Source organism: Papio anubis, chromosome 4 (assembly GCF_008728515.1).
Source record: "Papio anubis isolate 15944 chromosome 4, Panubis1.0, whole genome shotgun sequence".
NCBI lineage: Eukaryota > Metazoa > Chordata > Mammalia > Primates > Cercopithecidae > Papio > Papio anubis.
Window position 1 is genome coordinate 164,300,194 of NC_044979.1, and position 13,905 is coordinate 164,314,098.

General features: G+C 35.7%; 1 protein-coding gene across 5 annotated transcripts in view; it reads right to left on the minus strand.

The window, feature by feature from the left end:
* The window catches only part of LTN1 (listerin E3 ubiquitin protein ligase 1), a 66,565-nt gene that overhangs the window by 21,917 nt on the left and 30,743 nt on the right, over nucleotides 1–13,905 (minus strand). For all 5 annotated transcript variants that reach the window (XM_031665685.1, XM_017956490.3, XM_031665686.1 and 2 more), the window contains 7 exons: nucleotides 11,726–11,915; nucleotides 10,673–10,912; nucleotides 9,609–9,762; nucleotides 8,554–8,698; nucleotides 7,985–8,171; nucleotides 4,495–4,654; nucleotides 3,439–3,543 (listed from right to left, as the gene is read on the minus strand). In XM_031665685.1, coding sequence (XP_031521545.1) covers nucleotides 3,439–3,543; nucleotides 4,495–4,654; nucleotides 7,985–8,171; nucleotides 8,554–8,698; nucleotides 9,609–9,762; nucleotides 10,673–10,912; nucleotides 11,726–11,915 — 1,181 coding nt within the window. The remainder of the gene's footprint in view (nucleotides 1–3,438; nucleotides 3,544–4,494; nucleotides 4,655–7,984; nucleotides 8,172–8,553; nucleotides 8,699–9,608; nucleotides 9,763–10,672; nucleotides 10,913–11,725; nucleotides 11,916–13,905) is intronic.

Sequence of the window (13,905 nt, forward strand, 5' to 3'; positions counted from 1 at the left end):
GTGTCATAACTATTTCCCTATCCGTGAACATTAGGTTTCTTTCCCCCCCAAATTTTTGCCCTCACACATAATGCTGCAATAAATATCCTTAAGAAGATACTATTCTGCGAATGTATAAATACCTCTTCGGGCTAAATTCCTAGAAGTGGAATTGAAAGCTCAAAGGTTTGAATGTATTATATGTTGGCAATTTCAAATTGCTTCTGAAAACTCATAATCAATTTACACTGTCACCGAAAATGCACAGGTGGGACTGTTTAGCTGCACACTTAATGAATCTTTTTGATTCTTGGCAATATAGTAGATAAAACCATTGCTTTTAATTTGTACTTCTATCATTATTAGTAAGGCAAATCCTTTCATATTTCACATTTCAGTATTGACCTACCTTTGACCATTTCACCTATGAGTTGCCTCTTTAAGTCTTTGATAAATTTTTCAATTTGGAGGGTTTTACTGATTTATATAAACTATCTACATATTACAGATACTTTTTGTTGATTTGCAAATGTCCTCTCTCATTGTCATTTGTCCCGGTAATCTTTATATTTTTGTCACAGTTTTCATCTTTCATAAATACTATATACAAAATTTTAACTGTCAAAAAATACACATGTAATTAATGTATTAGCCATTTTTAAGTGTAGAGTTCTGCAGTGTTAAGTCCATTCACACTATTGTGCAACTAATCTCCAGACCTCTTCATTCTGCAAAACTGAAACTCTACCCACTAAACATGAATGCTGCATTCCTCTCTCACCGTCGGCCCCAGGCAACCACCTTCTACTTTCTATCCCTATGAATCTGACTACTCTATAAAAGGAATCATAGAGTATCCGTCTTTTTGTAACTGGCTTATTTCACTCAGCATAATGTCCTCAAGGTTCATACAGACTGTAGCATGTCAGAATTTCTTTTCCTTTTAAGGCTGAATAATATTCCATTATATGGTTATATCACACTTTTATCTATCCATTTATCCACTGATGGGCACTTAGGTTGCAAGAAGTTTTCATTTTTGCAAAATCAAATATATATATATATATATACACACACACACACATATAATGTAAAGGAGAAGGTCTCAGTATTTTTCTTCCAAACACATGACCAATTTTCATATCATTATTATTTATTCACCACACTGATTTGAAATGCCACCTATATTAAAAACTAAATTCACATATATGTGTGAATAGGTTTCTGGACTGTATCCACTGATTTGTCTACTCTTCAATTTCATACTGCTTAATTACTATAATTCAATATTATATTTTATATTTGGTATGCAGTTTCTTTCACTTTTTTCAAAAATTTCTTATTTTTGATAACTTTTTCCTTCAAATGTATACTATGTTCAGAACAGTTTACTAAGTTTTTCAAAAACTGCTGAAATTGATTGAGATCGCACTGAAATTATAGGTTGACACAATCATTTTTACAATTAATCTTCCCACCTTCTTTTGAGATCTTTATTCAAGTTTTACAATTGTAATTTTTTTTTTAATTTATTTCTAAGTATTTATAGTTTTTGTTGTCATTGTGAATGGAATCTTTTTTTCCCATACCATTTTTTAAATTTATTACTATGGGTGAATAAAAAAGTTATTCATTTTTGTGTGGTATACATCCATCTCCTTAGTAATTAGTTCCAATAGTTCTTTAGCTAATTTCATATTACTTTTATAATCAGAAAAAAATTTTAATTATGCTACAAAAGCTAATGTCAAAAAGTTACATACAGTATGATTCCATTTATATAATATTGTTTTTTGTCTTGTTTTGTTTGTTTTGAGACTGGGTCTCATTCTGTTGCCCAGGCTGGAGTGCAGTGGCGTGATCTCTGTTCTCTGCAACCTCCGCCTTTACTGCAACCTCCGCCTCCTGAGCTCAAGTGATCCTCCCACCTCAGCTTGATGAGTAGCTGAAACTACAGGTGCACACCAACACACCTAGCTAATTTTTGTATTTTTTGTAGAGATGGGGTTTTGCCATGTTACCCAGGCTGCTCTCGAACTCCTGGGCTTAAGCTGTCCTCTCACCTCAGCCTTCCAAAGTGCTGGGATTATAGGCATGAGCCTCTGCACCCGGCCAATTCCATTTATATAGTATTCTTAAATGACATAATTACAAACATAGAGAACAGATTAGTGGTTGCTAGGGATCAGGACAATGGGAAGGGAGGTGGCTGAGGCTATATATGGATAACCTAAGGGATCCTGATAATGAAACTGTTCTGTAGTTGACTGTGGTGGTGGTCACAGATGTGAGCTACACAGAACACATACACACTCTATCTCTCACACACACAAACATACACAAACATGTGCATGTAAACTAAGTCAACTGACTGTATCAACACCTTTTCCTTGGTTATAATACTATGCTAAAGTTATGCAAAACAGTACCACTGGGTAGATATATGATTTTTATTCTTTGTATTACTTCTTACACATTCATGTGAATCCACCATTACCTCAAAATAAAAAGTTTTTTAAAACTTTTAAGATAAAAAATGATCAAAATTTAATTTAGAATTCTACTATGCCCAAACACGTATCTATCATTTCAGAATTCTTCTTGGTAAATCAGTAAATTCAGAGTGCCTCTTGGTAAATCTCAGCTAAGTATTAATTTGAATGCTGAGCTTCACCAGCACACCCAAACCCACAATCTACCTCTTTGTCTGAAGAACAGAACATATTTGTTACTTTTCTAGAACATACTTCAATAGGATGATGTTATTTAAGAGAAGAGTAACTTTCCGTGTCATTTCCATATAGCAAATAAAGTGATGGAAAAAGAGTATTAGGAAAGGGCAAAAGAAAATATTTCTATCAGAAAGATTTCTGGGGAAAAGAAAACAAGTTCATGAAATGCTGTTGGCTTAAAAAAAAAAAGTACCGTATAAAATTCTACAACAAAAGGCTATGGAGTTAAAACTACTTACTTTAAAAAAAAAAGGTGTGGGCCAGACATGGTGGCTCACACCTGTAATTCCAGACCTTTGGGAGGCTGAGGCAGCAGGACTGCTTAAGCCCGGGAGTTCGAGACCAGCCTGGGCAACATGGCGAGAGACCCCATTCCTACAAAATTACAAAATTAGCCATGTGTGCTGGTGCACACCTGTGGTCCCAGTTACTCAGGAGGGTGTGGTGGGAGGAGCACTTGACCACGGGAGGTTGAGGCTACAGTGAGCCATGTTCGCACCACTGAACTCCAGCCTGGGCAACAGAGTGAGACCCTGTCTCAAAAATAAATAAATAAATAAAAAGGTATGTCCCTAACCTAAAACAATTTAATTTGCCTTGAGGTCTTTAATTTCCTCATTTCCTAAACCTGTTTTCTTGATTCACTAGAGATTATTCATTAATTAGGGGCTGCCAAAGTGACCATTTACAGTAAATTACAAAGTAAAAACATTTTAAATAAGAATACCTTTCTTTTCTCTTATAATGTGGTTTTACTTCATCAGATGAAATGCTTCGGGAAAGGATCAACTTAGCAATAATAAGAGACCACAGTGTGCCATGTTCTCTGGACCTAAAAAAGGAAAGAAAAAAATTATATTCCATTTTGAAAGTGTACTGAATAAAATGTTTAAACACTGGCTAGCTGGATTCCTTTTACAGAATTAAATAAGGCACCTTGTGATGGCATCAATTCACCTAAGACTTTGTACCCAAGCAACTGCCAGTAATTATCCAAAGAACTGGGAGTTTAGGCTTTCAACACTCTTTCACGGTTGGTATTGAGCTCTCATCCCTAAGAAACTCCACAGTCTCTTCAGTCCCAATAGGGGAGATGATCTTAGAGATCAGGCTTTAAAACCAGAGGCTGTAGCTGGGAAAAAGACATCTCCCAGAGGACACCTAGGCTGGCTTAAGTTGAACAATCAAAGAGGTTCTTTGGTTCTGAGGGAAGTTGTGAGTGTCAACTAAGTAGAATGGGATTGGAAAGGAAGCCTGGGTCCTCTGACACAGCAAAGCATGCTCAAAATACTATCGGCAAGTGATAAAACTCTTAAAGCAGTTCAACACGGTAATTTCAAAAAGCTAAACATCTTACTACTATAACCTCTACAAGGACTGTTTTCATACCTGCCTTCCTAATCTAGGGGAGAGGGCTTTGTGGTCATAACATTAAGACACACCTATAACAACACGTAAGATAAAGGATGAATCTGAGAGAACTGGGAGGATGAGTCACAGATAAATCAAAACAACTTCTACAAGCTTCTACTTCTTTTTTGTCATCTGATCCCTGAATGTATTTATGGATTTAATAAGACATGTAGAATACAAATATCTTCCCCTGAGAAGGTTAAATCAAGTATTTAGAATTCATACACTATTTATCATTAAGAATAGGAATTATTTAGATCAATCCTCTGACGGAAACATTAGCATGAAGTAGGGTTACCTCTTAGAGAAGGCAAAGCCATAAAGAAGTAGCATAGTCATTTTAAAAACAGAAATTGAAAGAGATTCTTACCTGTTAAATAACTGCTGCAAAAGGCCAGAAGTATTACCAAGTACACGTAAGTGATCATACGTAATATTCATTTTTTGAAGCATTTCACAAAACCCAGTTAGAAAAATAGGTGGGTTATCTAATTCTTCACACCACTGCAGTGAATAAAGTAGTTCCGCAACTAAGAGAAGAGACAGCACCAAATTATCAAAAGTACTTTGTGAACAAACCCTTCAATTATTTTCACTTCTCCGCCTTGTTTTCTACCACTGTTGTGCCCACTCATCTCAAAACACCTATGAACTGATTTTCATATCTGCTTTGACATGTTCAAGGATAATGAAAACTGAGAATATTTGTCTGATACAAAATATCACCCTTTTCCCAAATTTTACTTGGTCCTTTTTCTAATTAGTTAAGAATGTGACAAGAACCTAAGTTACTAGAGATACTGAAAGAATCTTCCTACGATTTTGGCACAATTGGTAAAAAGTTCCAGACAGGAAAAACAACTAAGGGACCCAAGACCTGACGTGAGAAGTCCATGGCAAATGGGAGAGATGGGAGACAGTATGATACAGTAAAAGGACATGGGGCCTCAGCTACAGATTGGGGTGGATTCAAATCTGCATCTCTCTCTCTCAAGCTATATAAATAGTTATCAATTAGGATATTACAAACTAACTCACAGGACTGCAGTGAGAATTAAATGGACAAGTATCTATCATGAAGCCTGGCATATCATAGGTTTCTAATACACAGTCACAACTCCCTTTTATAAAGCCATGTATAGATTTTGGAGTGAGAAGCGTTGCGACCTGGTTCAAAATCTAATCCTACACTTAACAGCTAAGCAACTCTAATCAAGTCATGGTAACACAAACAACAATAATATCTGACCAATGAGCTCGATAAAATTAAAGAAATAATATTGCGTTTGTAATTAGTAACACAAAAAATTATTACTCTACTTACTAGTTTTGGGTTTGCCCAGATTTACTCTGTGAGCAATGTAAACTACAGGCTTATTTCCTTTCCCTTAACTGAATGTGAAGCTGGCTGCCCAAAAGAGGTGTTTCAACTTTCTTCCACAGAGCATATACTCCCCCTTCTGGTAACTGTGTTACAGCTGAGGGCTTACAAACAAGACTGATACAGGGTTTCTGCAAATCCTCTACCTTCAATACCATCTGGTAAAAGTCACACCACCACCTATAATTCTAAACCATTTATTGAAACAGGAAAATTTGCTGAGGCCCTAAGTCCTCTTAGGGTTCAACATTTGAACATCCACTTGCCAGAAAAAAAAAATTAGAGCCTGATGAAACATAAAGGTATTCAAAAACCACTGGAATCGAAACAGTATGGTATCTGTATAAAAACAGACACACACAGACCAATGGAACAGAACTAGAGAACCCAGAAATAAATCGACATATTTGCAGCCAACTGACAAAGTCTTATTGGGGAAAGGACATCCTCTTCAAGAAATCATGCTAGGAAAACTGAATATTCATATGTAGAAAAGTGAAAATAGACCTCTATCTCTCACCATCTAAAAAGAACAACTCAAAATGGATTAAAGACTTAAACATAAGACCTGAAACTATACAAAACAACAAGAAAGCATCAAGGAACGCTACAGGACATTGGTCTAGGCAAATATTTTTATGGCTAAGACAACAAAAATTGGCAAACAGGACTATATTAAACTAAAAGCTTTCTGCACAGCAAAAGAAACAATCAACAAAGTGAACAGACAATCTGTAGAATGGGAGAAAATATTTGCAAACTATTCATCTAACAAGGGGCTAACATACAGAATATATAAGGAATTTAAACAACTCAACAGCAAGAAAGGAAAAAAAAAATCCCATGCTCAATATTAGTAATCGTCAGGGAAATGCTAATCAAAACCCCAGTTAGAATGGCTATTGTCAAAAAGGTAAGAAATAAGCTGCGCATGGTGGCACTGCCTGTAATCGCAGCACTGTGGGAGGCTGAGGCAAGAGGATTGCTTAAGCCCAGGATAAAGACCAGTCTGGGAACATAGTAACACCCCATCTCTTAAAAAAAAAAAAAAAAAAAAAGACAAAAAATAACAAATGTTGGCAAGAATGCAGAGAAATAGGAACTTATATACTGTTGGTAGGAATGCAAATTAGTACAGCCATTTTTGAAAACGATATGGAAGTGGCTCAAAAAACTAAAAATAGAACTATCATACAATCTAGCAATCCCACTGAGTATTTAGAAAACTGGTATATCTGCACCCCATATTTACTGCAGCACTATTCACAATAGCTGAGAGAGATGAAATCAACCTAAGTGTCCATCAGTGAATGAATGGATACATAAAATGTGGTACATATACACAATGGAATACTCTTCAGACATTAAAAAAAGAATGAGGCCGGGCACGGTGGCTCACTTCTATAATCCCAGCACTTTGGGAGGCTGAGACAGGCAGATCACGAGGTCAGGAGTTCAAGACCAGCCTGGCCAACATAGTGAAACCCTGTCTCTACTAAAAATACAAAAACTAGCCAGGCATGGTGGCGTGCACCTGTAGTCCCATCTACTTGGGAAGCTGAGGCAGGAGAATCACTTGAACCTGGGAGGCGGAGGTTGTGGCGAGCCGAGATCACGCCACTGCACTCCAGCCTGGGCAACAGAGCAAGACTCTGTCTCAGAAAAAAAGAATGAAATCCTGTCATTTGCAGCAACACGGATGAAACTGGACATCATCATGCTAAATGAAATAAACCACGCATGGAAAGACACACATCGCATGTTCTTATTTGTTTATGGGAGCTAAAAAAGTGCATCTCATGAAGATAAGAGTAGTAAAATAGACTGATGGTTACCCTGAGAAGGGTCAAGGAGAGCAGGGGATGAAGAGAGGTGGGTGAATGGGTACCAAAATACAGTTAGAGAGAAGATAAAAGACCTAGTATTCAATAATACAGTAGGATGACCACAGTTAACAATGATTTATATTTAAAAATAACTAGAAGATTTGAAATGTTCTCAAAACAAAGAAATGATAAATGTTTGAGGTGATGAATATCCTACTTAGCCTGATTTGATCACTACACATTCTATGTATATATCAAAATATCACATGTAACCCATAAATATGTACAATTATCAGGTATCAATTTTTTTTAATCAACAGAAAATTCTGAATCCTTGATAAAACACCAAAGCCTCACCCATTTTCTTTAGGGTATGTGTCACAGGATCTTTTTATATTGATGTCATGACAGTGTGAGTAGCTAACACCAAATTATGATCCACAGTTAACAAGATTATAGCAAGGTTCCAATATATTTGTATCTAATTTGCAATTTAATATTCATCACTCAAGTAATTTCAAGGTTCTCATCATTAAAATAGGAAAAAGGAAGCTGAAGATTCTTTAAATTAAAGATTTAAATTGCAGTATAATCAAGATTATTTCAAGATTATTCATGCATTATGTTATATGTAAATGCTCATATATACTTACTTATTTTCTCAAGCTCATTATTTTCTAAGACTATTTCCTTTCTCAGTGCAATTAAGACCATTTTGCTCAATAATGCTGAAGTACACAAATGGCTGGGAAGTGTCTTTATGTCCTGTTCCTTAAAATCTGTTTTGAAACATTCATAATTCAAACTCAATCTTCCCTCTAAAAGAGGTCTATGTAACCACTGTGAAAAGAGTACATTATATACAAAATTATTTATTACCTAAGCAATTAAGACTGAACAAAAATGAAGTTGTGAGAATATTTATTACCAAAACCACGGAAACCTAGAAGTTTGTTTTCTATTACAGGAAATTATCAACGTGTATTTCTTTAAGACTCCTTAAGTACAGAACTAGGTCTTAAGTCTTTGTACCATGGCCACTGCCACTGTCAAATAGTGTCTTGCAAAAAGCAAACATCCAGTATATGAGTGTACAAAGACATCAAAGCAAAGCAAAATATTCATTTTATTTATGTTTTTCTTCCCCAAAATAAAAAATATTCAAGCTTGCATGAAATCCAAACCTCAGAATGAGATACATACTCTTCAATTTCAAAAATACCTGCATAGGAAGAGACTGTCTCATCTTTTCCCATTCACTGTCATTCGGCATTACACTTCCAATATAAACTCTCATAAGATAAGAATCTTCACTCTCTAGAAGTGTATTTAGCAAATCATCAACAGCAGACAAGAGGACTTGGAGACTAAAAATAATGCAAAAAACTTAACTGTTGTAGTTATGCTATGACTAGTTTGAATACCCAGTACATATTAAATATCCTATAATAGCTTACCTGAACAAAAAGAAATGATGAAAATAAAAAAGAGGTAAGTGATGCTCCCCCACCGACAACACACCAACATAGCACAGTCAAACTGGGTAGGTAATCCAATATTTATCATCTGAAATCTAGTGTTGCTTCCTATCTATCTCAGAATGAAGAGGACCTGACCTATTTCAGACCAGGTATTTCAGAAATATAGCTACCTTATGAAATTCAGCATTATTTAACCTAACCCCAATATCTTCTAAATGCATTCTCTCTTCTCCTTTATTATATGGATGTAGGTATGAGATGTAAAATATACTTGCAATTCAACACCTTAAAACAGTGCCTACCTGTCCCCCAAAAATAAATAACCAAGGACAATCAGTACATGTGGTGACCATGAGAGGCTACAGTGCACACCGGCCTATGACAAAGGATAGTATTACCATCACTTTACTGTCTATAAGTTATGAGTCCAGCAGGTATGTTATAGTAAATTATCCTTCAATTAATTGGCAGTTTAAATGGATGATCATTGAAACAAAATGGTTTTGGAAAAATTTGTTTGGATCTTTTCTTAGAGTCCCATAGATTTGTTACCTAACAAGTCATTTTTCATTTTTCTTTTTTTTAAGAGATGGCATCTCACTATGTTGCTCAGGCTGGTCTCGAACTCCCAGAGGCCTCAACTGATCCTCCCACCTCAGCCTACTGAGTAGCTGGGATTATAGGTGCAAGCCCTACAAGTAATTTTTCATAGGCATTCACACTGATCATGGAATCTTATTTAAGGACACTGACAAAGTATAAAAAAGACACTGAAACCAAGCTCAAAAAAGGTTACCTGTTGATATCCAAAGATGAAGCCTGAACTTGGTTCTTCAGCCACACAGCAGACAAATGCAGGAAGGTACTCTCTTTATATGAACTGTCAGTTTGATGAACCAATAAATTTACACCGGAGAGCCAAGTATTTTTCAGTTTACAGATAAGAAAATCTAAAATCAAGATGTCAACAGGAATTTGTAATCTCACTGAATTAACTCTAATCAGCACGAAATGTTTGAAACAACTCTACAGATCTGAGATTTTTTTAAATACCATTTAAAAAAGAAAAATTTTAAGTTCAATTGCCATTCAAAATTCAATTGCCAAACAAAGCAACTGTGTCATAAACATGCAATCACACAAGCTAGCTCGTATCATATAAATGTAAAATGGTAAGATATTTAAAGTTACATTTTTTATGCTTGAACTTATTTACAAGAATTGTCCTTTTGGAGACATTAAAAAAAAATTATTACACCTTTTCCAAATACAGAAGTTAGTATTTAAGACGGGCTTGGTAGACAATGATGGGCAGAAAAAAAGAGAGAAAGAGGAAGGAAGAAGGAAAGAAAAAAAAGAAACAACGAAGGGTTGGAGGAGAGCTCTCTATAGATAGTATTTTTGTATGTTCCTTTCACAAATAAGTCTGAATTAGCATATAAGGCAAGAATATAGTCCTTAAAAAGATAATCTCAATTCTATTTTGATATACACCAAAGATTGAATGTTTTTACTATAATAAAGGGATATTATTATCCCCCTTTTACAAATGAGGAAACTAAGGCATCAAGAAATTAAGGAACATGCCAGAACTGCTGAATGGACTAAGATTCTACCTAATCAATTATGGCTCATTCCCAATTTCTTTGAATATCAAGTGAGATCTTTAGAAATAACATCTACACACATCTTTAACTTGGTTTCTAAAGCTGAAAGTGTTTAAGACTGTAGCCCTTTACTCAAAATGCTTTAAACTTTCAAACACATTATGATTCAATTAATAAAGCCTGGGCACTTACACTCACTATGAAGGTCAGAGCCGGAGATTCCCAACAAAACATTTGAGCAGTAGGCTATTACCTGGCAAATGTGTTTTTTCTTTGCTCTGAGCACATAACTGAAAGAGAGTTAATAATAAATCTTCAGATGATGGCATTAGCAAGCATCCTTTCGCTGAGCTGAAATAGTTATAGGCCACATCACAGATAAAAGAAACTGATGAGTCACTATTTTCAGCTTCTGATGATTCCTTTGTTTTGAACAAAGTTTCATGAAGTTTAACAATAATTCTTTCAACGTATACATCTCCAATCAAGTAATCTAGAGAAAAAAGGTTCAAACAGACAAAAAATAAAAATATTAACGTGTATTTTTAAATATCTTACTTTGGATTAATAATTCTATAGGTCTTTCCTGGATTTTAAAACGGTGTTTATGTATTAGACAAAATTTTATCAACAAATCAACACATTCTCTCACACATATAAAGGCCCTCAGGTAAAAAAGGCAGTTTTAAATTAAGTAGAAAACAGAAATAGTTTACACAGTTAGGGTGAGCAACTTTGCTACACTGAAAACTCTTTAAGTCATGAGTCAACTTTATGAGTTAAAAAAAAAAAACCATTACGATATAGAACTAAAAATATTAAATATCTTCCAAGTCATGGTATGAAGATTAATAAACAATTAGGGTGCTTACAATATTAAGATACATAAATGAGCTGGGTGCAGCGGCTCACGCCTGTAATCCCAGCACTTTGGGAGGCTGAGGCAGGCAGATCACCTGAGGTCAGGAGTTCGAGACCAGCCTGGCCAACACAGCAAAACCCTATCTCTAGTAAAAATACAAAATTTAGCCAGGTATAGTGGCATGCACCTGTAGTCCCAACTACTTGGGAAGCTGAGGCACAAGAATCACTTGAACCCAGATGTTGTAAGCCGAGATCACACCACTGCACTCCAGCCTAGATGACAGAAGGAGACTGGAGACTCAGTCTCAAAAAAAAAAAAACAAAGAAAAAAAAATTTTTTGAATAAGTCGTTATTTTCAACCAATAACACGTAAGCTGAGCCCCATGGAATCCCCCACAAAGGTGAAATGGATTATCCCCTATTAGAAAACAAAAGTCCTACCATTTTTAACATGTTGGGATAATACCAAGCTTAGAAGAGTCCATCTTTCTGAGAAGTAAGGTTCTGAAGATACCCTGGATTCCAAGTCCTCATTACAAAGACAGTCTGCCAAGTTGACCAATTTCTCACCAAGGATATCGCCTTTTAGCCAAGGAGTTACTAAAGCATGTTTATCTGAACTAGAACATGCCTAAAACCATAAAATTAAAGCAAACATCAACAGCAAGATCAAATACTCTCTCTGTCCAAAATATTACTTGTACCATATTACTATCCCTTCGTTATGATGGCTCCAATTCTATCCCCCCTCCTCCTCCTCCTGAAGTTTTAGGAAGACTGGTATCCTCCCTGTTTCCCACTAAGCCTGGATGATGTTCACTTCCATGCTTTGCTCATGCTACCTTCCTAGCCATAAATATTCCCCCTCCACACCTTTTTTTTTTACTTAAAATCTCATCTATTCTTTGAAAATCAGTACAAATCCCACCTACTTTATGAAGTCTCCCCATCCACTCCAGCCCACAATGATCACTGCTTTTCTCTGAATTTCTAAAGCACTTACTGGATTGTATAATTATTTAAATGTTTCATCTGTGTATATCTTGTCTTTCCAATGAGATTGTAAGTTCCTTGAGAGTAGAGACTGTCTTAAACTTCTTTGATACCTGCTATCAACACTGTAGATATGTTCAATGAATCATGAATAAACTTTGTAGATTTATAAATGCTCTATAAATTTTTGTTCATTAATTTTGCTAAAATTAAAGAACAATTAATGTATAATAATGGTAAATGACTTCAGTATGAACAATGGGATTTATTTCCCCAAATTCTCTGATAGAGTTACTAGGGCCAGATATCTGACAGCAACTTATTTTCATGAGGTGGGGAAGCAAGAAAACAAACTGTAAATCCACCCCTAAAGCATGCTGATCCATGTTCCCAGAGCTGCTTTTGCTTTAAGGGCTGAGAAGAAAGGAATTTGCAACTTGGTTCATTTCAAAGCAATCTGGAAGAAAAAAAAAAATCCAAGTGCAGATTGGGTAGTGCTTGGAAAACTTTATCCTTTTATTTAAAAATTGTAGGTAACCAGAGCTTATATTTTAGTCCAAGCTTTATCACTAACTAGCCTACAACCTTGGACAAATCTTTTAATAAACGTGGGCCTATCTCCTAATTTGAAAGTTGGAAAGATTAACTTAGAAAATCTCTAAGGTCCTTTTATGGTTCCAAAACTCAAATCTGTTTTTTAATTGATTGTTTTTTTAAAAGATGACTTTAAGACCAGCCTGACCAACCAACACGGTGAAATCTTGTCTCTACTAAAAATTCAAAAATTAGCTGGGCATGGTGGCAGGTGCCTATAATCCCAGCTACTCAGGAGGCTGAGGCAGAAGAATCGCTTGAACCTGGGAGGCAGAAGCTGCAGTAAGCCGAGACCGTGAAATTGCACTCCAGCCTGCTGGGCAACAGAGCGAGACTCTGTCTCAAAAAAGATGATTTTAAGACTCTGCTCATAAAGTATTAAGGTTCCATAAAACAAGAAAAACTACTTTAGAATTTAGATGGCTGTGATACCTGCTTTCCCAGTGTAGTTTGCCAAGTAAAACCAATCTATTCTGCAGAATCCTGGTAAACAAAATAAACTTCTGAATAAAATGCCTCTCGAGTTAGCAAGATAAAAAGTTCAACATAATGTACAGGCATACCTCATTTTATTGGGCTTATATTTATTGTGCTTTGTAAATGCTGCAATTTTAAAACTTGAAGATTTGTGGCAACCCTGCATTGAGCAAGTTTATTAGCACCATTTAACAACAATATATGCTCATTTTGTGTCTCTGTGTCATATTTTGGTAATTCACACAATATTTCAAACTTTTCATTATTATATCTGTTACAGTGATCTGCAATTAGTGACTTTTCATGTTACGATTGTAATGTTTGGGGGTGCCACAAACCACTGCCATGTAAGAGGGCAAACTTAATTAACAAATGTCGTGTGTGTGTTCTGACTGCCCTGCTGACTGACCGTTACCTAATCTCTCTTCTCTGTCCTTGGGCCTCCCTATTCCCTTAGACATGACAATGCTGAAATTGGGCCAATTAGTAACACTACAATGGCCTCTAAATGTTCAAGTGGAAAGAAGAGTCACACATCTCTCACTTTAAATCAAAAG